This window comes from Cervus elaphus, chromosome 4 (genome assembly GCF_910594005.1).
Source record: "Cervus elaphus chromosome 4, mCerEla1.1, whole genome shotgun sequence".
In the NCBI taxonomy this organism is placed as follows: domain Eukaryota; kingdom Metazoa; phylum Chordata; class Mammalia; order Artiodactyla; family Cervidae; genus Cervus; species Cervus elaphus.
Window position 1 is genome coordinate 43,230,928 of NC_057818.1, and position 23,410 is coordinate 43,254,337.

At 38.0% G+C, this 23,410-nt stretch overlaps 1 protein-coding gene across 2 annotated transcripts in view; it reads left to right on the plus strand.

Annotated features, from left to right (window-relative positions):
- The window catches only part of ZNF507 (zinc finger protein 507), a 37,836-nt gene that overhangs the window by 12,779 nt on the left and 1,647 nt on the right, over positions 1-23,410 (plus strand). For both annotated transcript variants that reach the window (XM_043899051.1, XM_043899050.1), the window contains 2 exons: positions 2,956-3,070; positions 23,162-23,296. In XM_043899051.1, coding sequence (XP_043754986.1) covers positions 2,956-3,070; positions 23,162-23,296 — 250 coding nt within the window. The remainder of the gene's footprint in view (positions 1-2,955; positions 3,071-23,161; positions 23,297-23,410) is intronic.

Here is a 23,410-nt window from a genome sequence, read left to right on the forward strand (position 1 = left end):
ATCAGCTCACTTAAATTGATATACTTTAAATGTCTCAATTGTGGTACATAGCGTTTATGGGAAATAAAACATATTGGGGTGACTTTCCTTTTTAGATTTCCTCAGAATTAAAGTTAGAAACAACTGCAGAGTAAAATGTTTTGCCATAATGTTTCATTAAATTATACCCCAGAAAGCATAACTGATCCTAGAATGTTTCTGAAAGAACTGATTTTGACACCACTGTAGCACCAAAATTCCCTTGTCAAACAGATGTCATCCCTGTAAAACTATCCAAAACAAAAGGAGTTTATGACATAGCATCTGTTCCTGCGATAGATGGCTGAGCTAAAACTGTTTTGTTTCCTTTATACAAAATAGCCCTAACTGCCTCCTTTTATTTTAATTCATTATGTTTCCATATCCCCTTTAAAGGAGACATTAAAACATTTGATATCTTTGGACCATAAATCCCTAATGAAGGAATAAAGTAAGTACTACTCACTGGTACCACCTGCGGTTACTACCAGCGGTGGAATATGTCTTTTCTAGCACCATCTCCAAAAGCAGTAATTTAAAACTGTCCAAATGGGTTAACAAATTAAAACCCACAATTTGAATTAAAAAGATTGAAATGTCAACTCAAAATTAAAGTAACCAGTTTGGGCTTCATAGCATTACATCTCTCCACCACATTCCGTTTTCAAGCATCTTTCTTTTGTGGCTCAAACTCTTGTTTCTTAGAGTGACATATGTAGATTTTAAATTGCTTCTCATGCCTACTCCCCCCATTCAATTCTGTTTGCTGGTAGGATAACAGTTGACTGAGAATTCCTGCTTGCTTAATCTGCACTGATACTTTATTGATTCAGTATTAGATATTTTAGAATCTGGTGGTTGGGCTGAACGAGTTTTTAGCTCACAAAGAAGGTGAAAATGATTCACATTTTTAACCATTTAATAAACTTATTAAACAAGAGGGGAGATGTATACTTCTGTGGCTTCGAGTCTCTGTCACGATAGCCCAGGTAACTTGTAGCTCATTTTTGACTCAGAGGCCCAGGGTAATAGCACCACAGACATTTGTTCTGCCAGAAGGTATGGAGTGCCCATCGTGAGCTGGATACTCTGCAAAGTGCTTGCAATGCAGGAGAGCTGTCAGTGCCCTTGAGGGGCCCAGCCCAGTGAGGAACACATAACAGTGTTAACGAGTACATTAACAAACACCACAGGTGCTCAGAGAGCTGTGGACAGAGCACTTTCATATGGAGTTTCTTAATGAAACTTAATTAATTGTTCTTTATTGTAAACCTACAATTTGCCAAGCCCTGGGGATTTTATGTAAGCAGAACAAGCAGATCCCTGCCCACAGGGAGGCTCCAGCTAGTGATGGGTCAGAGTTGACACCAGCACACAGGTAACAGACAGACTGGGGTGAGGTACAGCATGCTCCTGGGCTTACAAACCATGCCGGGAAGTTCCAGTATTTCCATTTTGTAGATGAGGAAACAGGTCCTCAAGAGGGGAAATAATTTGCCCGTGATCACACTCATACGAAGTGGCAGAGCAGGGACTGAGCCCAGGTTTTTGAAATTTAAATCCAGTATTCCTTCCGTTGGAAACAGTTGCTTGAAGTAGCACAGCCTCTCATTCTGTGCTATATTAAGTTTTCCCATCTGTCATTTTTATTAGTTGTCATTGATCTGTAATATTTCTCACACAGAACCATTATACAATATTTCACACTTCTTTTTTTCAGGGTTTTTTTTTTAAACTCTTATCTGGAGTAGTGCCACTTACAATCAAGTCCAAGTTTTTAACCCACCAATTAAGAGCAGTACTTAGATTATAATTATGATTAGTGTGTATATTAATGTTACAGATTTATACCAGGAAATTAGGACATTTTGTTCTGCCTGGCAAAAGTAATTATTAGCCAAAGAAAATTGCAATTTTAGAAAGCTTAAATTTAACCTAAGGATTTTCTTTGTTTTGCTAAAATTTCCATATGGGAGTTCTTTTGTATCACCAATTTTACTTTTCTGCAGCGTGTGCTGGTATTCTACCTAAGCTTTCTTCCTGTTCTGCCTTGTTCTGCAATTTCTATGCTCGCTCTGTTTCTGAATATAAAGCATTCAGGCTATGAGTGGCCTGTGAACTCTGTGCTGACAGAAGAGTAAATAAATTGTTGAATATCTTCAGGAACAAAAAGTTTTCTATGATCAAGTCATTCTGCTTGTACTGCCTCAAGCTTACCCCGATTTGAATCCTGCCCACCCCCCACACCTTGCCCCTTGTTGCAGTGTGAATTTAGTAACAGGGCCTAATTCCATGGGTCTGTGTTTCCTGGATTTCAGAGAGCTGCATGTTCACCTTAGTCCTTGTAAACTGTCAGCTTACGGGGTATACTTATACTGCATTACATAGCACTTAATAATTTGCCTTTGCTTTTCCCTCTGTTGTAAGTTATAAACAAAGGAAACCTACAGAGTGAAAAAGCTTTGGACTTTATATATTGAGTTTGTTATAGATGCTTTGTAGCTGTACTTTATAGTACTGGATTATAGTATTAAATTACAACTGGTTAGTAAATCAGTGTTTCCTGACGGCTATATCGTATATGGATGAAATCAACACCTTTCAGATTCACAGTTTATCTCTGGTTAAATCAGTTGCAACTCAGCAGGGCAGCTGGCATCAGGTTCATTATAGTTTACAATTTTATACAAGGTTATGTAGAAGCTAACCCAATGTATTTTTACAGGTCAGATGATACTCACTTTATATCCACAGAAAGTGCAGATGCAGGAAAACCCGTAAAGCTAGATTTGAGCTTGTTGACTTTATTAACCAGTGAGAAAGCCTGCATTGAAATGTTAATACTGTGTGGTATAAATTCTCATTTGCAGTGGAATGTAAATATTGTTGTTTTAATCTAATCCAACCACATCACTAAAACTGAAATGCTTTGTCCAGGGAATAAGTCTTCAGCCCAGAAACAGTATAGATGTGATGTGTGTGATTATACAAGTACAACATACGTTGGTGTCAGAAACCACAGACGGATCCATAACGCTGAGAAGCCTTACAGGTAAGTGTGATGGTCCTGGCGTCTTAATACTTGTGTTACAATACTGTAAAGAAAAAAATGGAAGTAATTAAAAATTCGTAGTTGTTTAAGCATAGGTTAAACACTAGGAAACTTTCACTTCCTGGTTTCACGAGTATTGTGTAGTTTGTTAAAGAATTTGACTATTAAGTTTTAGTCTCAGGATGATAGGCTTATTTTTGACTAGATTTTGCCTAGTAGCAACAAAAGAAGATGCCTATATCTGTCAGTTTCATGTGGGTATAAATTAGCATAGCAATTTTCACTGCTTAGAGTACATTTCAATAATTTGGTAGTTAAGTATTCAATATTCCAGCAGAAGACTCCTAAAACTTAAAAGCAATAAAATTCCCCATGAAAGATTCTATTTTTGAAAATAAATCTTACCATGTGTAGAGTAAGATCATTTAATTTTGTTACTTGATTTTTTACAAAAGCTCATTCTAATGTATATTCAGAAAATATAGGTGTTCTCAGTTCAGATAGGCTGATAAATAGAAATAATTACTTCTTAAATAAACTTTGCCTCTGGAGAATAAACTACTTGTTGTTTATGTATAGTAAAGATACAGATATTTTTGCAAAGGCTGTCCAGCTGTTACAGAGCAGTGTGTTCTACTGGTAGCCATCAGGGAACATCAAGTTTCCAGTTGGAACTAAGCCAGTCACCGTGACTGATCGTGCTCGGAAGTGCCCTGGGCTTTTCTGTCCCCTTGACAAAACTTGGTTCCTGTTTTAGCTCTCTCCCCAGGTTTTATAGGTGTGACACAGGTCACTGTGGGAAAGTTACTATATTAATATCCAAATGAGAACCTGGCAGACTGTACCTTCAATTGCCATTGCTTGATCCCATACTGTGGCACGCTCTCTCTCGCTCTCTTTATATATATACATATATATATATATATATATATATATATGGTTTTAATATAGAGAGTATATATATGTGGTTTTAAATAATTGTATATGGTTTTAAATAATTAATAAATGTAGTGAGAATCTTCTTCCTGTTACATCAGAGAAGTCTTAGTAGGTTATCTTCCAAACTTGTTCACACAGTACTCTTTCACTGGGTTTGACCTGAGTGCCTTAGAAAAAATGTTGTCATGCCAACCCCTCCATGTAATTATTACCTTTCACGTAACACTTGTTTTCCAACTTTCAAATCCTGTGACTCTTCTTTTAACCTTCTTTAAATACTTGCCCTTTGTCTTCATGAGATTTGCACTCTACAGAGCATTATGGGTTACCATATTCTTTTCCAGTATGTTTCTAGGACTTTCTGTTAGAAAGCATAGTCTTCTTGATATCTAATTTAATATTGAGTTATCATAGTTTTCCTGGCTTATTTCATGTATGCTTCATTCGGTTTTGCTGCCTAGCACATTTATGGTCAGAGTTGAGGCTTGCTTTTTCAGAGCGCATACACCATGCATTTCTGACAGCATGTTACTTGGAGCGCTAAAGGGTCTGGCTTATGAGGTCATCTCAGAAACCCTGTCCTCACTGCAGAAAGAAGAGAGCTATTTTCCATTCCCATGTTAGGACAGGCAAAGATGAAAAAGGCCTCATCCTGTCCCAGACCTACCAAATGTAGCAAACTTTGTTCTTTTCAGTGCTTTATTAAGGAACATTCTAAGTAAACCACATACCAGTTATGATAATTATAACATTGACCCCCAAATTAGTAAAAGGTGTATTCAAAATTTTCAGATATTAGATTGTCTCTGGCTTAGCTTAATATTGCGGTACTAGAGTTACTGCTGCTTTCCTTCCTCCCACTTTCATGAATGACTAGCTAGAGAGGGAACAACAAAACACTTTCCTCGTGTCCCCAAGGTTCCTCCTGATTGTGGCTTTGAGCCCATTTTCCTTTAGAAACATAATTATATCAGTACTCGGGTTCCAAAACTACATGACGAGACGGAGAGTAGGAGGAACAACATGACAAAGAGGGACATACATGGGCTTTGGACTGAAGTACTACCTGACACATAGTAGGTACTTAGTAAATGACTGATGTGCTTGTGTGCTAAGTCACTTCAGTTGTGTCCAACTCTTTGAGCTGTATAGACTGTAACCGCCAGACTCCTCTGTCCGTGGGATTCTCCAGGCAAGGATACTAGAGTGGGTTGCCATGCTCTCCTCCAGGATATCTCCCTGACTCAAGGATCGAACCTGCATCTCTTAGGTCTCCTGCATTGACAGGTAGGTTTTTTACCACTAGCACCACCCAGGAAGCCCAGTGTTGAGCTCTAATGACTGATAGTTATCTGTATACCTTAGTTTTTCTCATCTATAAAATGGTTCTGGTTCTATATATTTATTATGTTTTGAAAATAAATATGTGGTAATATTCTTCCTTAAGTAGAAGAGTCACCCAGATACATTACTATATGTTGATTTTTTAGTGCCAACCCTATTTTAATACCCAGTCTAAAAATACCCAGTATTTCCTTAAATGTTTCAGAAGTATCTTTTTTTAGAGTTATTTTGTTTATATCAGGAGGTCCAAACATTGCATTTGATTGATGTGTTTCTTAAGTCTCTCTCTCTCTTTTTTAAAATTTTGAAATAGACTTTATAACTTAATGCAGCATATATCCTGAAAATTACATAAATCAAAAGCATACACTTGTAAAGTAATTAGCCTCCAACTAATAAAAATAAATTAAAAAAAGCATACAGCTTGATGAATGGTCACAAATTAAACCCATCATTGTAATTCCTCAGACCAGGAAATAAACCATTGCCCGTTTCCCAGCAGCACCCTCTTCTTGGCCCTTCCACTCACTACCCCTGTCCCCCACCAGGTAGCCACCATCTTGACTTCTAACATCATAAATTAGTTTTGCCTGTTTTTGAACTTAATACGAGTGAAGTCATACAGCACATATTCTTTTATGTCTAGCTTCTTTCATTCAGCACCATTGTGTGTAATTCAGTGTAGAATTAATGTGTTCCTTTTCATTACTGTATAGTATTCCATTTTAAGATTATACCACAATTTATTTTTTATTTACTTTTGATGGATATTTGTATTATTGCCAGACTTCCCCCATTATGAATAATGCAAATATTCTTTTACATATTTTTTCATGAAATGGGTTATTTTCCATGGGTGTATACCTAGGAGTGGAATATGGGGGTAATAGAACATGCTACATTGAGGTGTGGTAGATATTGTCAACAGTTACCCAGAATGGTTATACCAATTTACAGTGGTTGTACCAGTTCATTCCCTCATCAATACTTTGTTTTTATCAGTCTTGACTTTTGATCATTCTGGTAGGTACATATGTTGTGGTGGTTCTCATTTGCATTTCCTGATGATTTATGTAGTTGAGCATCTTTTCATGTGTTAACTGCATTTCTTTATTGGTGGTCTGCTTTTTTCTGACTGATTTTGCAGCTATTCTTTATGTGTTCTGAATACAAGTTTTTTGTTTGTTGGGTTTTTTTTTTTTGGTCTATTATGTGTATTGCACATATCTTCTATACTTAATGCTACTGTCAGTGGTATCTTTTGAAGAAAAGAACTTTCTAGTTTTACTGTAATCAGATGTATTAATCTTTTTCTTTGTGCTTAGGCCTTATATATCTTTATACTCTGAAACTGATGCCAATTTTTCTAAATAGTCATGCAATTAAGATAGATGATGAAAGGAGAGGTAAAAATGTGTGCTTATAAAATAATGAGCCTGATTTTCAGGGATTCACATTAACTGGGTCAAAAATTCTGTGTGCTTATGTATTAATGACCCTGGTTTTGTAATATGACACAAAAAGTAAAAGAGAAATCTCCAAAAAAAAAACAAAACCAGAAAGGTTTTGAGCAACAGAAATGACATTTGGAATGACAGAGTTGCCTCCCATGTGTGATCAGTCATTGTAAAAAGTCTGGTCTTTATATAGCTATATTACAAATGGTAATAATAATGGCTGGAGAAGGAAATGGCAACCCACTCCAGTATTCTTGCCTGGAGAATTCCATGGGCAGAGGAGCCTGACGGGCTGCCATCCATGGGGTCACAGAGAGTCGGACACGACTGAGTGACTAACACACAATAATAATATCTAACATTTTTTTGTAAAAACATTTTTCATGGGCCAGGCAATGTGCTGAATACTCAATCTGTGTCAGCCTACTTGATCCTCATGACAGCCAGTACTTAGGAATGTTACTACTATTAATGTTGTATTAATAGATATGGAAAGGAGGCTGGGTAGATGAAACGATCTCCCACGATCTCCCCAAGTGACAGAGCCAGGCCTTGAACCGTTGCTCCTGTCAACGGTGCCACTCTTCTTGTATCTGCTTTGCCAGAGAGAACTCTTCATGAGGTGTGCTGCCAAACCACCCCCAACTTAATGGTGTAAAACAGCAGCTCTTTTATTCGACTCAGGGATTCTGTAGCTCAGGATTTCAGAAAGGGCATTATAAGGGTGGCCTGTCTCTGTTCCGTGAGGTCTGGGACTCAAGAGGGAGGACTTAAAGTCTGGAGATAACTGAGATGACAGGGGTTGCAGGCATCTGAGGGCTCCCTCACCAGTTGGACTGTCGACTGGGGCCTCAGCTGGACCTCTCAGCTGGAACACATACATGATTTCTCCACATGGACTTTTCCAAGTGTGCTGGTTCCAGAAGTGAATGCTTAGGTGAGAAGTAGATGAAAGCAGTATTACCTTTTATGACATACCCATGGAAGTCACATGTCATCACTTCCACCAACTTAGACTTCTTTTTTTTAATTTATTTATTTTTAATTGGAGGATAATTGTTTTACAATATTGTGTTCGCTTCTGCCATGCATCAACATGAATCAGCCATAGATATATATTAATATATGTCCCATCACTCTTGAACCTCCCTCCCACCTTCCACCCTATGCATGCTATACTTATTCGCTTCAGTTGTGTCCAACTCTGTGTGACCCTATGGACTGTAACCCTCCAGGCTTCTCTCTCTGTGGGATTCTCCAGGCGAGAATACTGGAATAGGTTGCCATGCCCTCCTCTAGGGCATCTTCCCGACCCAGGGTTCGAACCCGCATCTCTTATGTCTCCTGCATTGGCAGACAGGCTCTTTACCACTGGTACCTTCTGCGAAGCCCACTTTCCACTCTACAGATTTCTTAAATCTCTGAAATTTTTAAAATCTGAAACCATGTTGAATTGTTAGTGAGTTGTATTAGCTTGGGAAAAATCTCAAGTCTTTCAAAACCCTGAATTTGTTTTAAGGAAAACAGTTTAGCTTATGGTTTAATTTGGAGGGAAAAGAAATGTGTTTCGTTAAGAAGGAATGAACCGATGGACTTTGTTTCTTACAGTGGCACAAAGAGTTCTTGGGTTCATCACAAAATTTGAAGTGGTTCTTCTCTGGGCCTTAGTTTATGTATTCCTTTAGAAGCGTAGAAAATTGAATGTGGTAAGACAAATCCTATTGCACGGTTTCTACTTCAGTCTTTTCACATATGTTCAAGTCATACCTCCAGTAGTGCAGGACCTCTGGTTCTGCTTTCCTCTGCCTAACCCCTCAAGACAGTTGTTCCTAATTATATCAGATTTGGAGTAATGTCCAAGTAAAGCCCCAGGCCGGGGAAATAGGGTAGTTTAACCACATTCTTAGCTCTGTGGGGATTAAAGTAACTGACCTATTAGCAATGGGAGAAAGCCTGTAGAAAAATTCCATTCAGGTTTTTAGCCAGGTTCAGAAACCTTGGGTTTTCTGATGTCAAATGTTTTCCATACCACCAAACAACTCAGTTCTCAGCAGCATTAGCTGCATGTCCTGCAAATTTAATTCAATCTTGACATTGTCTACCCAGAGATAGCATCAGATCCCACCAGTGAAGGGCTCAGTCCCACAAGACTGCCCTCACTTCAGATGCCAATCACAAGTCTAGGTTGTTACCTGTGCTTCTACTGGCTGGCCATAAATCAGGTATTAAATCAGCTGTAATTAAGATTCTTGTGATTGCCTCCTCAGGTTTGATTAATTGGCTAGAAAGGATACGGTTGGACAATCAGATGAAGAGATACAGAGGGCAAAGTCCAGGAGAGGTGGCGTTTCCGTGCCTTCTCTGGGTGTGCACTCTCCCAGCCCTTCGTGTGTTCACCAGCCTGGGAACTCTCTGAACCGTCCTTCAGGGTTTAATGGAGGCTTCATTACATAAGCACAATTGATTAAATCATTGGCCATTGATGGTTGACTGAATCTCAGTAGTCTGTCCTCTGAGACTGGACGTTCCAACCCTCGAATCACATGGTTGGTTCCTCTGGCAACCAGCCTCCATCCTTAGGTTACCTAGGGCAGGGATCCCCAACCTCTGAGACCCAATGTCTGATGATCTGATGTAATGATAATAGAAATAAAGTGTACAATAAATGTAATGCGCTTGAATCATCTGGAAACCATCTCCCTCATCCCCTATCCATGGAATAATTGTCTTTCATGAAACCAGTCCCTGGTGCCAGAAAAGCTGGGGACCATTGACCTAGGAACTTTTCCAGAGAATCACCTCATTAACATACAGAAGACCCTTATCGCTCTATCTCTTGGGGAATTCAAAGGTTATAGGAGCTCTGTGCCAAGAACTGGGACGAAGACCAAATATATAGTTATAAATCATGATATCACAGATTTCTATTGATGCATTAACGTTCTGTTCTTTTCTGACTCAGCAAAATGCATAGTATGGAATTTACACCTTCATGAAAGAATACAGATAATAAAAAAGTAAACTAGAATTTCAGAAAATAAGTGAAGTGAATAAAACAAGACAATAATTAATACTGGTTCATTCTACTTGTTTTTTTAACTAAGAGAATTTGGTTTGCCCTATGAAATCATACAGTAAAAGCAGAGAAGGAATGAAAATAAGAAAATATTTTAGCTGATAGAAATATTTTCTTTAAAGTTAAGGTTCTCTTATCATATTCGTCCTCCTCTAATCAGTTAAAAATCATTTTAGTAAATGCTTACCATTTTCAGATTGTTCCTGCATTTTTTTCTCATACTTAGATCTTTAAATGAGTATTCACCATTGTAAGTGTTCCTTCAGAATAACCTTTGTACCAGGCTAAGGTAGGTATTCATAGAATTAGGACTTAGTTGCTCAGCACATTGCTCTTGCTTTATCTCTCCTCTTCTTAAAAAAGATTTTAAGGACCTCATATTAAGGAATATTGAACAACAGCAAAATTTACAGAAATAAATCTTTATCCAGTAGAATGAGAGAGAAATTTGAAAAGTAAAAAAGGCTTCATCTATATGCCTTGTTTACATAGGAAAGTTAATGAAAGTGATAGACCCTAGGTTACCTGATAGATTACACTGAATTGTTAGAAAAGAGCATTTCTGACCATGAACAATATTTCACAGTAAATTTTAGCTTTTCTCCAGCTCTGAGAGATACTCATCCTCAACTACATCAACAGTGTAAGGGATATAGATTATATAATCAGGTAAACGTTTAAATAAAGACCACACTTGCTGACCAGTTGAGTTAGGACAGGAATTGGCTTCGCAATTTTAACTAAACATCCAAAAGCAGAGACTCTCATTTCAGACAATATAGTGAACTAGATAAAATTGAACAACCGTCCCAATGAAGATGACTAAAATTCTGGGTGAATATTTAAAACAATGTTTACATGTATATTTTATCTATCAGGGAAACTTGGAAACTACAGAGATAAAAATCAAAGTAAAGCACATAACCTGTAAGGTAAATGATCCTAGCAACATGAATGAATCTCAGAAACATTGAGCTAAGACAAAGAAGCAAGTCACACAAGAATATATAAAGAGTGATTATATGCTTGAAAAATATGTGAATAAACAATATTTTGGGATTGCTGTTCATTTGCTGAGTCGGGTCTGACTCTGCGACCCCGTGGACTGCAGCACGCCAGGCTCCTGTCCTCCGTTATCTCCTGGAGTTTGCTCAAACTCATGTCCATTGAGTCAGTGATGCCATCCAACCATCTCATCCTCTGCTGCCCACTTCTCCTTTTGTCTTCAATCTTTGCCAGCCTCAAGGTGTTTTCCAGGGAGTTGGCTCTTGGCATCAGGTGGCTGAAGTATTGGAGCTTCAGCATCAGTCCTTCCAATGAATATTCAGGGTTGATTTAAGATTGACTGGTTTTATCTCCTTGCAGTCCAGAGGACTCTAAGGAGTCTTCTCCAGCACCACAGTTCGAAGGCATCAATTCTTTGGTGCTCAGCCTTCTTTATGGTCCAACTTCACATCTATACATGACTACTAGAAAAACCATAGCTTTGACTCTGAACTTTTGTCAGCAAAGTGATGTTTCTGCTTCTATACGCTGTCTAGGATTGTCACAGCTTTTTTCCCAAGGAGCGAGCATCTTTTAATTTCATGGCTGCAGTCACCATCCACAGTGATTTTCGAGCCCAGGAAAATGCATCCACTTTTTCCTCTTCTATTTGCCATGAAGTGATGGGACTGGATGCCATGATCTTAGTTTTTTTAATGTTGACATTCAAGCCAGCTTTTTCATTCTCCTCTTTTATCCCCATCAAGAGGCTCTTTAGTTCCTCTTTTAAAAAAAAAAAAAAGACTTTTTATTTTGTGTTGGAGTATAGCGGAGTAACAATGTTGTGATGGTTTCAGGTGAACAGGGAAGGGACTCAGCCACACATGTTCATGGATCCATTCTCCCCCACACTGCCCTTCCATCCAGGATGCCACATAACATTGAGCAGAGTTCCCTGTGCTCGACAGTAGGTCCTTATCGGTTATCCATTTTAAATACAGCAGTGTGCACTGTCCATCCCAAACTCTGTAACTATCCCTTCCCTCCATCCTTTCCCCTGACAACCATAAACTTCGGGAATTCTGTGAGTCTGTTTCTGTTTTGTAAGTAAGTTCATTTGTATCATTTCTTTTTAGATTTTTGGGATACATAAAGGTAAAACTAAGAAAAAGTAAACAAATCATATACAAAATTCAGAGAAGTGATGCCTCTTTCAGGAGGAACAAGTACTAGATCTTGGAGGAACCCACAAAGAGGTCTTAAGATAGAGGTAGTCTTCTCCTTAAGCAATTATTGTGAACCCAGTGTTTATCATTTTGTAGAATTGCATGGACACTTTATACCACTATTTTACATTTCACAAACGAAAAAATCATTTTTCCAATTGTATATGCAAAGTATCCCAAAATCTGTGGGAGAAATGGTGATAAGGAAGTGAAGTATGTAGATTTTGTGGATAATTCAGTTTCTTGTTTGAGGTTTTGATTGGGTAATACATACATGCACAGATGAACTTTAGAATCAGCTTGTCATAGTTTCCTCTTAAAAATAATTCTGTTGCTGTTTGTACTGGGATCATGGTAAACTTCTATATTAATTTAGAAAGAATTGACAACTTTATACAAACAAGGTTTGGGCTCTTCCATTTTTTTCAAGTCATCTGTTGTCCCTTCTTAAGCATGCAGAGTTTTCTCCATATATATTATTGTGAATGTTTCTTGTTTTGTATGTATATATATCCATGCATACATATATGTATGCATTAAGTATACAGATAGTTCTCAGTTTGTGCAATAGTATGGGACCATAAAAATGATTGGCAAGCTGAAATTATGCAAAGCCATCTTAATTAATGGTGAAAACTACAATTGTTCTATTATTTTTTAAATTAAAAATTAAAAGCTCTTTTACTGTTAGTTACAATGTATAAGAAAATGAAAAATACTAAAAGTAATAGTAACTTAGTACACTATAGCTTAAAACTTAGAAACACAGAAAATGAGTGTTTTATTTCTTTGCAAGAAACTTCTCAAGAATAGTCTGCACAGTGCTTGTGTTCTCACTGTATGCCTTACAGCACAGGATGAGCAGCTCTTCTGTGCCCTGGCCAGTGGCCATACTCCTTTCTAAGTAGGGATCAACTTTGAACATTTTATCCTTTGCTCTTTAAATGTCATGAAACATCTCCAAGAGTTTCTGTTATATGAAATTTTTCACGGGTGTAACTTGCCCTGGGAACAGCTTTCCTTATTTATGTCATGGAGATGCTCTGGCTGCATACCCAGAGCTGCTTCAGCAGTGGCAGCATCAGCTTTCCTCTGGTCAGCTGTTGGTTCCCTAACTGCATTTACATTTGTGTCTAAGTTCACTTCCAGCATTACCACTTTTGGGTTTCTTGCTGTGTGTTCTTCCATTTTGTTGGCCAGTTCTCTTTTTGGATCATCCATTTTTGTAAATTGTTACATGAATTTATCACTGGGATACAAGGAGGCAACATAACTACACACTTTGCTGTCTGTGACTAAATTAATAGAAGCGACTGACTAACCACTGACAGACTTTGAAAGAAATGACATAAATTAGTCACTGATTATATATATTTTTTAACTGTCTTCAGAGTGGACCAAAGAACTCCTGGTGAAGTTTGTACACTACAGTTACTCACAGTTAATAATACTTTGAAATTTGAGCAGTGTTGTTAGAAGACTCATCTAACTATGCCATAGTAACCAAAACCCATTCGTGTCAGAAATATTACAAGGCAAGGACTGCCTACACACACACACTTGTTGTTAGGCTTATTCCTTTTTTCTTCCCTGTTGCTCTTGTAACTTGGATCCTTTCCTTCCTTTCCTACTTTTCAGTATTGTTATGTGGGGAAACTATTGATGTATACAGCATGTTAGCTTTATACACTTACTGAATTATCTTATTACTTGTAAAAGTTTTTAATTCCTGTTGGATTGCCAGGTTCATAATTGTATTATCTGCAAATAATTTTCTCAATCATGCCTTTATGGTATTTACATGTATTCTTTCTGTTATCTGATTGTACTGACTAGTAACTGAAAGGAAAGTCAGATGCAATAAAGAACAATATTGCAATATTCCTGGAATGTTAGGTCCATCAACCAAGGTAAATTGGAAGTGGTCAAATGGGAGATGGAAAGAGTGAACATCAACATCTTACGAATCAGTGAAATAAATTGGACAGAAATGGACAAATTTAATTCAGATGACCATTTTATCTGTTACTATGGGCAAGAGTCCCTTAGAAGAAATGGAGTAGTCCTCATAGTCAACCAAAGAGTCCTAAATGCAGTACTTGGGTGCAATCTCAAAAACAACAGGATGATCTCAGTTCATTTCCAAGGCCGACCATTCAGTATCACAGTGATCCAAGTCTATGCCCCAACCACTAATGCCAAAGAAGATGAAGTTGAACGGTTCTGTAAAGACCTACAAGGCCTTCTAGAACTAACACCAAAAAAAGATGTCCTTTGCATCACAGAGGACTAGAATGCAAAAGTAGGAAGTCAAGAAACACCTGGAGTAACAGGCAAGTTTGGCCTTGGAGTACAGAATGAAGCAGGGCAAAGGCTAACAGGGTTTTGCCAAGAGAATGCACTGGTCACAGCAAACACCCTCTTCCAACAACACAAGAGAAGACTCTACACATGAACGTCCCCAGACGGTCAATACCAAAATCAGATTGTTTATATTCTTTGCAGCCGAAGATGGAGAAGCTCTATACAGTCAGCAAAAACAAGACCAGGAGCTGACTGTGGCTCAGATCATGAACTCCTTGTTGCCAAATTCATACTTAAAGTAGGGGAAACCACTGGACCATTCAGGTATAACCTAAATCATATCCCTTACGATTATACAGTGGAAGTGACAAATAGATTCAAGGGATTAGATCTGATAGAGTGCCTGAAGAACTGTCGACAGAGGTTCAAAACATTGTACAGGAGGTGGTGACCAAAACAATCACCAAGAAAAAGAAACGCAAGAAGGCAAGATGGTTGTCTTACAAATAGCTGAGAAAAGAAGAGAAACAAAAGGCAAAGGAATAAAGGAAAGATAAACCCATCTGTATGCAGAGTTCCAAAGAATATCAAGGAGAGAGAAGAAAGCCTTCTTAAGTGAACAGTGCAAAGAAATAGAAGGAAACAATAGAATGGGAAAGACTAGAAATCTCTTCAAGGAAATTGTAAATATCAAGGAAACATTTCTTACAAAGATGGACACAATAAAGGACAGAAATGGTATGAACCTAAAGAAGCAGAAGAGATAAAGAAGAGGTGGCAAGAATACACAGAAGAACTGTACAAAAAAAGGTCTTAGTGACCCGGATGACCACAGTGGTGTGATCACTCACCTAGAGCCATACATCCTGGAGTGTGAAGTCAAGTGCATCTTAGGAAGCATTACTAAGAACAAAGCTAGTGGAGGTGATGGAATTCCAGCTAAGCTGTTGTAAATCCTAAAAGATGATGCTGTTAAAGTGCTGTACTCAATATGTCAGCACTGAGATCTTCCAGATGTACAAGCTGGATTCAAAGAGGCAGAGGAACTAGAGATCAAATTGCCAACATCCGTTGAATCATAGAAAAAGCAAGGGAATTCCAGAAAAATATCTACTTCTGCTTCATTGACTATGTGGATCACAACAAGCAGTGGAAAATTCTTCAAGAGATGGGAATACCAGCCCATGTTACCTCCCTCCTGAGAAACCTGTATGCAGGTCAAGAAGCAATGGTTAGAACCAGTCCAAAAAAAAAAGATGTGGGGAATATAGACTTTTGACAGTAACAGAAAGGAATCAGGACAGCTTGTGAAATATTCTAGAAGGCAGATGACTGGTTTCTTCAGCATACAAATGGCGTGAGGGGGATGGGGAAAAGAAAGAATTATCACGTGTTAAAAGAGTTCAAGATACATGCCAACCAAATGCAGTATAGTACTATATATACCATTTCACAGGAGCGACTTGAGCATCTCAGATTTCAGTATCTATGGGAGGTCCTAGAACCAGTTCCCTGCAAATACCCAAGGATGACTGTGTAGATCTTACTTGGATCCTCATTCAAATATTTCTGCAGAAATCAGGGGAATTTGAGGGAATACATGAAACAAGACTAGCAAAATGTCAGTAATTACTGGAGTTGGGAAATGGAGATTCATTATACTTTACTACTTTAGTTTTTGCTTCAGTTGTCCATAATGGATATTGAATTTCTTTGGATTAAGTTTCAATAACATCAGTGAAAATGACTTGCCTCTTTCTGATCCTTTCAAATAGTGATTTATAATAATATGTTTATATTATAATAATATTATGATATTTTATATTAATTATATATAATATATTAAATATTATAATAATTTATACTAATATATTTCCTAACATTAAATTCTCTGTGTTCCTAAAATAAGCCTCCCATAAAGAACATGGCATTGCCTGCTTCAGTTGTGTCTGACTCTTGAGAGACCCTATGGACTGTAGCCCTCCAGTTTCCTCTGTCCATGGAATTCTCTAGGCAAGAATACTGGAGTGGGTTGCCATGCCCTCCTCCAGAGGATCTTCCCACCCCAGGGATTGAACCTGCATCTCGTATGTCTCCTGCATTGGAAGGCAGGTTCTTTACCACTAGCGCCACCTGGGAAGCCCTTCACCTTTAAGTTTTTTTCTTTTTTCTTTAAAGCCTTTATTAAAAGGCTTTCAAAGTCTTTTTATAAAATTAGAATAATATTGATACTAAAATTTGGCAAGGGCAACAGAAAGAAAACTATACACCAATCTCACTCACGACTATCAATGCAGGTATAACGAATAAAATGCTGGAAAACAGACTTCTGTAGTAAATTAAAAGAATAATAGTAGTATTATTTTAATAATGCCATGCATATATGTATATTCTTTTTATAAAAGCTTTTTATATTTTAAAAAACTTTGATATAAAGGTCTTTGGAACTTTAAAGGTACAAGCTAAGTTAAATCCAAAGAAGCTGGCTAGTCTATTGACTTTAGTCACTGAAATAGTAGACCTTTAGGGAAAAAAATTAATAGCTCATCATTTCTGCTTTATTGACTATGCCAAAGCTGTTGACTGTGGATCACAATAAACTGTGGAAAATTCTGAAAGAGATGGGAATACCAGACTATCTGACCTGACTCTTGAGAAACCTGTAGGCAGGTCAGAAAGCAACAGTTAGAACTAGACATGGAACAACAGACTGGTTCCAAATAGGAAAAGGAGTATGTCAAGGCTATATATTGTCACCCTGCTTATTTAACTTATATGCGGAGTACATCATGAGAAATGCTGGGCTCGAGGAAGCACAAGCTAGAATCAAGATTTTCAGGAGAAATATCAATAACTTCAGATATGCAGATGACGCCACCCTTATGACAGAAAGTGAAGAAGAACTAAAGAGCCTCTTGATGAAAGTGAAAGAGGAGAGTGAAAAAGTTGGCTTAAAGCTCAACATTCAGTAAACTAAGATCATGGCATCTGGTCCTGTCACTTCATGGCAAATAGATGGGGAAACTGGAGACAGTGACTGACTGCATTTTTCTGGGCTCCAAAATCACTGCAGATGGTGATTACAGCCATGAAATGAAAAGATGCTTACTCCTTGGAAGGAAAGTTATGACCAACCTAGACAGCATATTAAAAAGCAGAGACATTACTTTGCCAACAAAGGTCCGTCTAGTCAAGGCTGTGGTTTTTCCAGTGGTCATGTATGGATGTGAGAGTTGGGACCATGAAGAAAACTGAGTGCTGAAAAATTGATGCTTTTGAACTGTGGTGTTGGAGAGAACTCTTGAGAGTCCCTTGGACTGCAAGGAGATCCAACCAGTCCATCCTAAAGGAGATCAGTCCTGGGTGTTCATTGGAAGGACTGATGCTGAAGGTGAAACTCTGGTACTTTGGCCACCTCATGCGAAGAGTTGACTCATTGGAAAAGACCCTGATGCTGGGAGGGATTGCGGGCAGGAGGAGAAGGGGATGACAGAGGATGAGATGGCTGGATGGCATCATTGACTCGATGGACATGGGTTTGGGTGGACTGTGGGAGTTGGTGATGGACAGGGAGGCCTGGCGTGCTGTGATTCATGCGGTCGCAAAGAGTCGGACACAACTGAGCGACTGAACTGAACTGATGCCCCCTGCAGTGGAAATGCAGAGTTTTAACCACTGGACCGTCAGGGAAGCCCCACTGTCAGCTTATTTTCAATAGGTTAATTTTTAGAGGCAGTTTAGGTTCACAGCAGTATCAAGCAGAAGCACAAAGATTTCCCATATACTGTCTGCCCCACTCATTCATAGCTTCCCCCATTATCAGCATTCCCCACCAGAATAGTACATTTGTGACAATTGATGAGCCAGTATTGACGCATCATTGTAATCCTGTCTGTAGTTTATATTTGGGTTCACTCTTCATACTGCACACTCTGCATTTGAGCAAATTTATAATGACATGTATCTGCCATTGCAGTATCATACAGAGAAGTTTCACTGCCCTAAAAAAACAGACTGAATCCCACCTATTTAGTCCCCCTCAGTGACTCAAACCTTGGTGACTACTCATCTTTTATTGATTCCATGGATGTGTGGTGTCACACTCCCAACTTTGTCCTTTTCCTTCAATATGGTATTGACTCTTCTGGTTCTTTTGCCTTCCATGCAAACTTTAGAGTCAGTTTGTCAGTATCCACAAAATAACTTGCTGGGGCTTTTATTGGAATAATACTGAATCTGTAGATCAAGTTGGGAAGAACTAACATCTTGACAGTATTGAGTCTTCCTATCCATGAATATAGACACTCTCTACATTTATAGCTCTTTGATTTATCAGAGTTTTGTAGTTTTCTTCATAAAGACAGACCTTGTACATATTTTGTTAGTTTTACACCTAAATATTTTGTTTTCAGTACTGCTAAGGTAAGTGGGATTAAATGTTCTTAATTTCAAATACTGCTTGTTTATGGCTGGAATATAGGAAAGCAATTGACTTTTTTTGTATATTAACCTTTTATAATAACCTTCTTTATATATTAACCCTGTTAATTATATATTAACACAAAGTTAATTAGCTCTAGGAGTTATTTGGTATATGCTTTAAGATTTTCTGTGTAGATAATCAGGTGATACGTGAACAAACTGTGTATACATGTGTACACACATGTATCGTGTTAACTAGGACTCAGTTATGATGTTGAAAAGGCGTGGTGAGACAAGATCTGTGCTTTGTTCTTAAATTTATCAGGAAAGCTTTTAGTTTCTTATTAAGTATGATGTTACCTATAGGTTTGCTCTAGATATTCTTTATCCATTTGATAGGTGTCTTTATAAAGTGAGTTTCTCATAGACAGCATATAGCTGGGTCTTGCTTTTGATCCCACCTGACAGTCTGTCCTTCTCCCTATTTTTAGTTGCGCTGGGTCTTCGCTGGGCTCTGCACTGGGACTGCGCTCGGGCTTTCTCTAGTTGCAGCAAGTGGGAGCTGCTCGTCATTGTGCGGTGCGGGCTTCTCAGTGCAGTGGGGTCTCTTCGCAGAACAGGGATTGAGCCCTTGTCCTCTGCACTGGCAGGCGACTCTTATCCCCTGAACCACGAGGAAAGTCCCAATCTCTGTCTTTTAATTGGTGTATTTAGACCATTGATGTTTAAATGATGATTGATAATAGTTGAATTCATAGCTGCATATTTGTTACTGTTTTCTATTTGCTGCGCTTGTTGTATTTTTTTCTCTTTTTCTGCCTTTTGTGCTTTTCATTGAGCATGTTATATGATTCCATTTTCTCTCCTTAGCATATCAGTTGTACTTCATTTTTTTTTTTACTTTCATTAATGGATTCCTAGGGTTTGGCATACACATTTACAGCTAATCCAAATCCACCTTCAAGTAACATTACTGGCTTCATGGGTATCCTGGGTACATTATAATAAAATAACTTAATTCTTCTGTTCCATTACCTGCATTACTGCTTTCATTTCACTTATACATAGAGTGTGTGTGTGTGTGCATGCACGTGCGCACCTGTGTGCACACATACATAAGCATACATAATTGAATAATTGTTGCTATTATTATCTTAAACAAACTGTGATCTCTCAGATGAATTAAAATTAAAAACTTTTATTTTACTCTCTCTTACACCTTATCTGGGACTTCCTGGTGGCTCAGTGGTAAAGAATCCTCCTGCCTATGCAGGAAACACTGGTTTGATCCCTGCATCAGGAAGATCCCCAGGAGGGAGCAATGGCACCCCCGCCAGTGTTCTTGCCTGGGGAATTTTCGTGGACAGAGGAGCCTGTCTACAGCTCCTCCTACAGAGGAATGGGCTAGAGTTCACGGCATGGCCAAAATTCAGACACAATTTAGCAATTAAACAACAGCAGCAACATAACTTATCTGATGTTTTTCCTTTCTTTGTAGAGATCCACATTTCTGAATTTTACCATTTTCCTTCTTTCTAACGAACTTCTTTAACCTTTCTTGCAAGACAGATTTACCAGCAACAACTTTGTTTGTTGGAGAAGTCTGTATTTCTGCTCACTTTTGAAGAGTAAGTTTGCTGGTACAGAACTCTGCATTGGTTGATTTTTCTCAACACTTTGGATAGTTCACTCTACTCTCTTGCATTGTTTCTGAGAAGTTTGATTTAATTCTTCTTTGCTTATCTTTCCCTCTGGCTCCTTTTTTCTTTTTCTTTTATGTTCTGTAATTCAAACCTGATAGGCTTACGTGTAGTCTTTCTGCCATTTACCCTGTTTGATGTTCTCTGAGAGGCTTATATCTATGGTTTGATATCTGATGTTAATTTAGGGAACTTCTCAGTCATTATTGTTTAAAATAGATTTCTTCTGTTCCTTTCTCTCTTCTAGTATTCCCATTACACATAGATTACACCTTTTGTAGTTGTATATTCTGTTCTGTTTTTTCCAGTCCTTTCTTTTATTTATTTATTTTGCTTTTTGGTTTGGAGGTTTCTATCTGTTGTGATATCCTCAGGCTCAGAGATTCTTTCCTCAGGTGTATCCAGTCCACTAATAAGTCCCTTACAGGACTCCTCATTTCTGTTATCTGTTTTTTTATCTCATTTTGTAGGGTTCTGATCTCTTTGATTTCTTCTTGGTTCATTTTTGGAATTTCCATCTCTCTGCTTTGTTACTCATCTGTTTTCCCATGCCATGTATTTTATTCATTGCTGCTCTTAGAATTATTAGTCATAGGTGTTTTAAATCAGCAGTCTAATAATTCCAGCATCCTGCTATATCTGACTCTTGTTCCTGCGCTTGCTCTGTCTCCAACTTTGGTTTTTGCCTTTTGGTGTGTCTTACAATTTTTTCTTGGTGACCAGGCATGAGGTACTGGAGAAAAGGGTCTGCTGTCAGTAGGACTTTAGAAATGTGATGGTTAGAAGTACAGGGAAGGAAAATGTTCTGTAGTCCACGACTAGGTCTCAGTTTTTTAGTGAGCCTGTGCCTCTGAGCTGTGAGCTGTACTTCTCAGGCCCCTCCATCCCCAGCCCTTGGTGGACAAGATAGCTGGAGCTGGAGTGGCCTGGAGTTGGGTGTTTCTTTCCCTCAGGTCAGTTATGCTCTGATAAAACTCCAGTAGGTTAGACTCTGGTTAAATAATTTCTCCTGAGAGCAGACCTTGTTCAGAACAGAATGTTCTGGCATGTCTCACAGTGGTTCTTTTTACCCCTCTACTGACTCTCTTGTTGTGGTGAAGAGTTCAGATAAGTTACCTGATTTGTTAGATTGGTAATTATTTAATAAAAATGACTTTTTAAAAGTGTGTTTGCAATTTCCTGAAAAGATAAACATTCTGCTCTTAAGTATTTACACAAATGATGAAAACTTATATTCACAGAAAACCCTGCACATGAATGTTTAGTAGAAGCTTTATTCATAATTGACAAAATTAGGGAGCAACTAGATGTCTTTATTTTATCATAATGTACTTGAGCTATCCATGAAGCCAGTATAGTGTTACTTGAAGGTGGGTTTGGATTAGCTGTAAATGTATTTGCCAAATACTAGGAAAACCAATAATATAAAGTAAAAAAATAAGTATAACTGACATGCTAAGAAAGGAGAAAATTGAATCATATAGTATGCTCAGTGAAAACCACAAAAGGCAGCAAAAGAGTAGAAGAAAACAATAGAACAAGAACAACAAATAGAAAACAGTAACAAATATGGTAGCTTGGTGGAATATTATTCAGTGATGGAGAGAGGGGCCTCTCAAGCTCTGAAAAGACATGGAAGAACTTACATGCAAATGGCTAAGGGGGAGAAAGCAGTCTGAAGAGGCTGAATACAGTGTGATTCCAAATGTGCAACATTCTAGCAAAGGCAGAACTGTGGAGACAATAAAAGGATGGGTGACTGCTGTGGTTAGGGCTTGGGAGGGGTAAGTAGGTGCAGTGCCAGAGGACGTTTCAGGCTGGGAAATTATTCAGCATGATATTATGATGGGTTCATGGCATTATGCATTTATCAGAATACATGGAACTGTACAACATAGTGAACCCTAATATAAATTGTAGACACTAGTTAATAATAATGTATCAATATTGGTTCATCAGTTGTAACAAATATTCCATACTGATACAAGATGTTAATGATAGGAGGAATTGGGTACAGAGGGAAAAGAGGATAAACATAAGCATGCTCTGAAAATAATCTGTTAATTTTTTTTAAGTAGTTTATTTGTTCAGATTTTACTGAATGTGCCCAATTATGTCAAATAATTGTTACTTGGACTAGAAACTTTAAGATAAGTATCTGTTTTACTTATGAAATCTACATTGTTGAAGCATTTCAGGACTGCTACTTACATTTTCTGTGAATTTATAAGTAAGCATGGAGTTAATGTTGAACATTGTTTAATTCCATTTTGCTTTCTTATGAAATAGAGTGGTATAGAGAGTTGATTTTGTGTATTTGTGTATCTGTGTGGTTAAATAATTTAGTGCAAAGATTTTGCATGTTAGTGTATTAGAAATCTTCCCAAATACTGTGACAGCTAAAGTAATATGGGATGTTTGTCCTGACTGTTATAATTTCTTTATAATGTAAAATACTTTTATTTCATTGATTCTGAGAGATCCGCACTAGGACGGGTTAGCCGCTGATATCAGTATGTCTCATAATCAGTGGCGTCTTAGATTCAGTGAAATGTGGTATCTGAAGCCCTCAGGAGGACAGATGTAATGGTTGCCCCGGAACCGTGGGATCGTCTGACCCCCTCCGTCTCGGTTTTCAGATGCTCCTTGTGTGGCTATGTGTGCAGCCACCCTCCCTCTTTGAAGTCTCACATGTGGAAACATGCCAGCGACCAAAATTACAACTACGAGCAAGTGAACAAGGCTATCAATGATGCGATTTCACAAAGTGGCAGGTATTTGATCTTACTGTTACATACAAATAAATTATGGCTACATATTTATACATTTTCTGTAAAGTTAGAGTTAAATCTACTAGTCTGCATTATAACCAACTCAAGATTTGATGT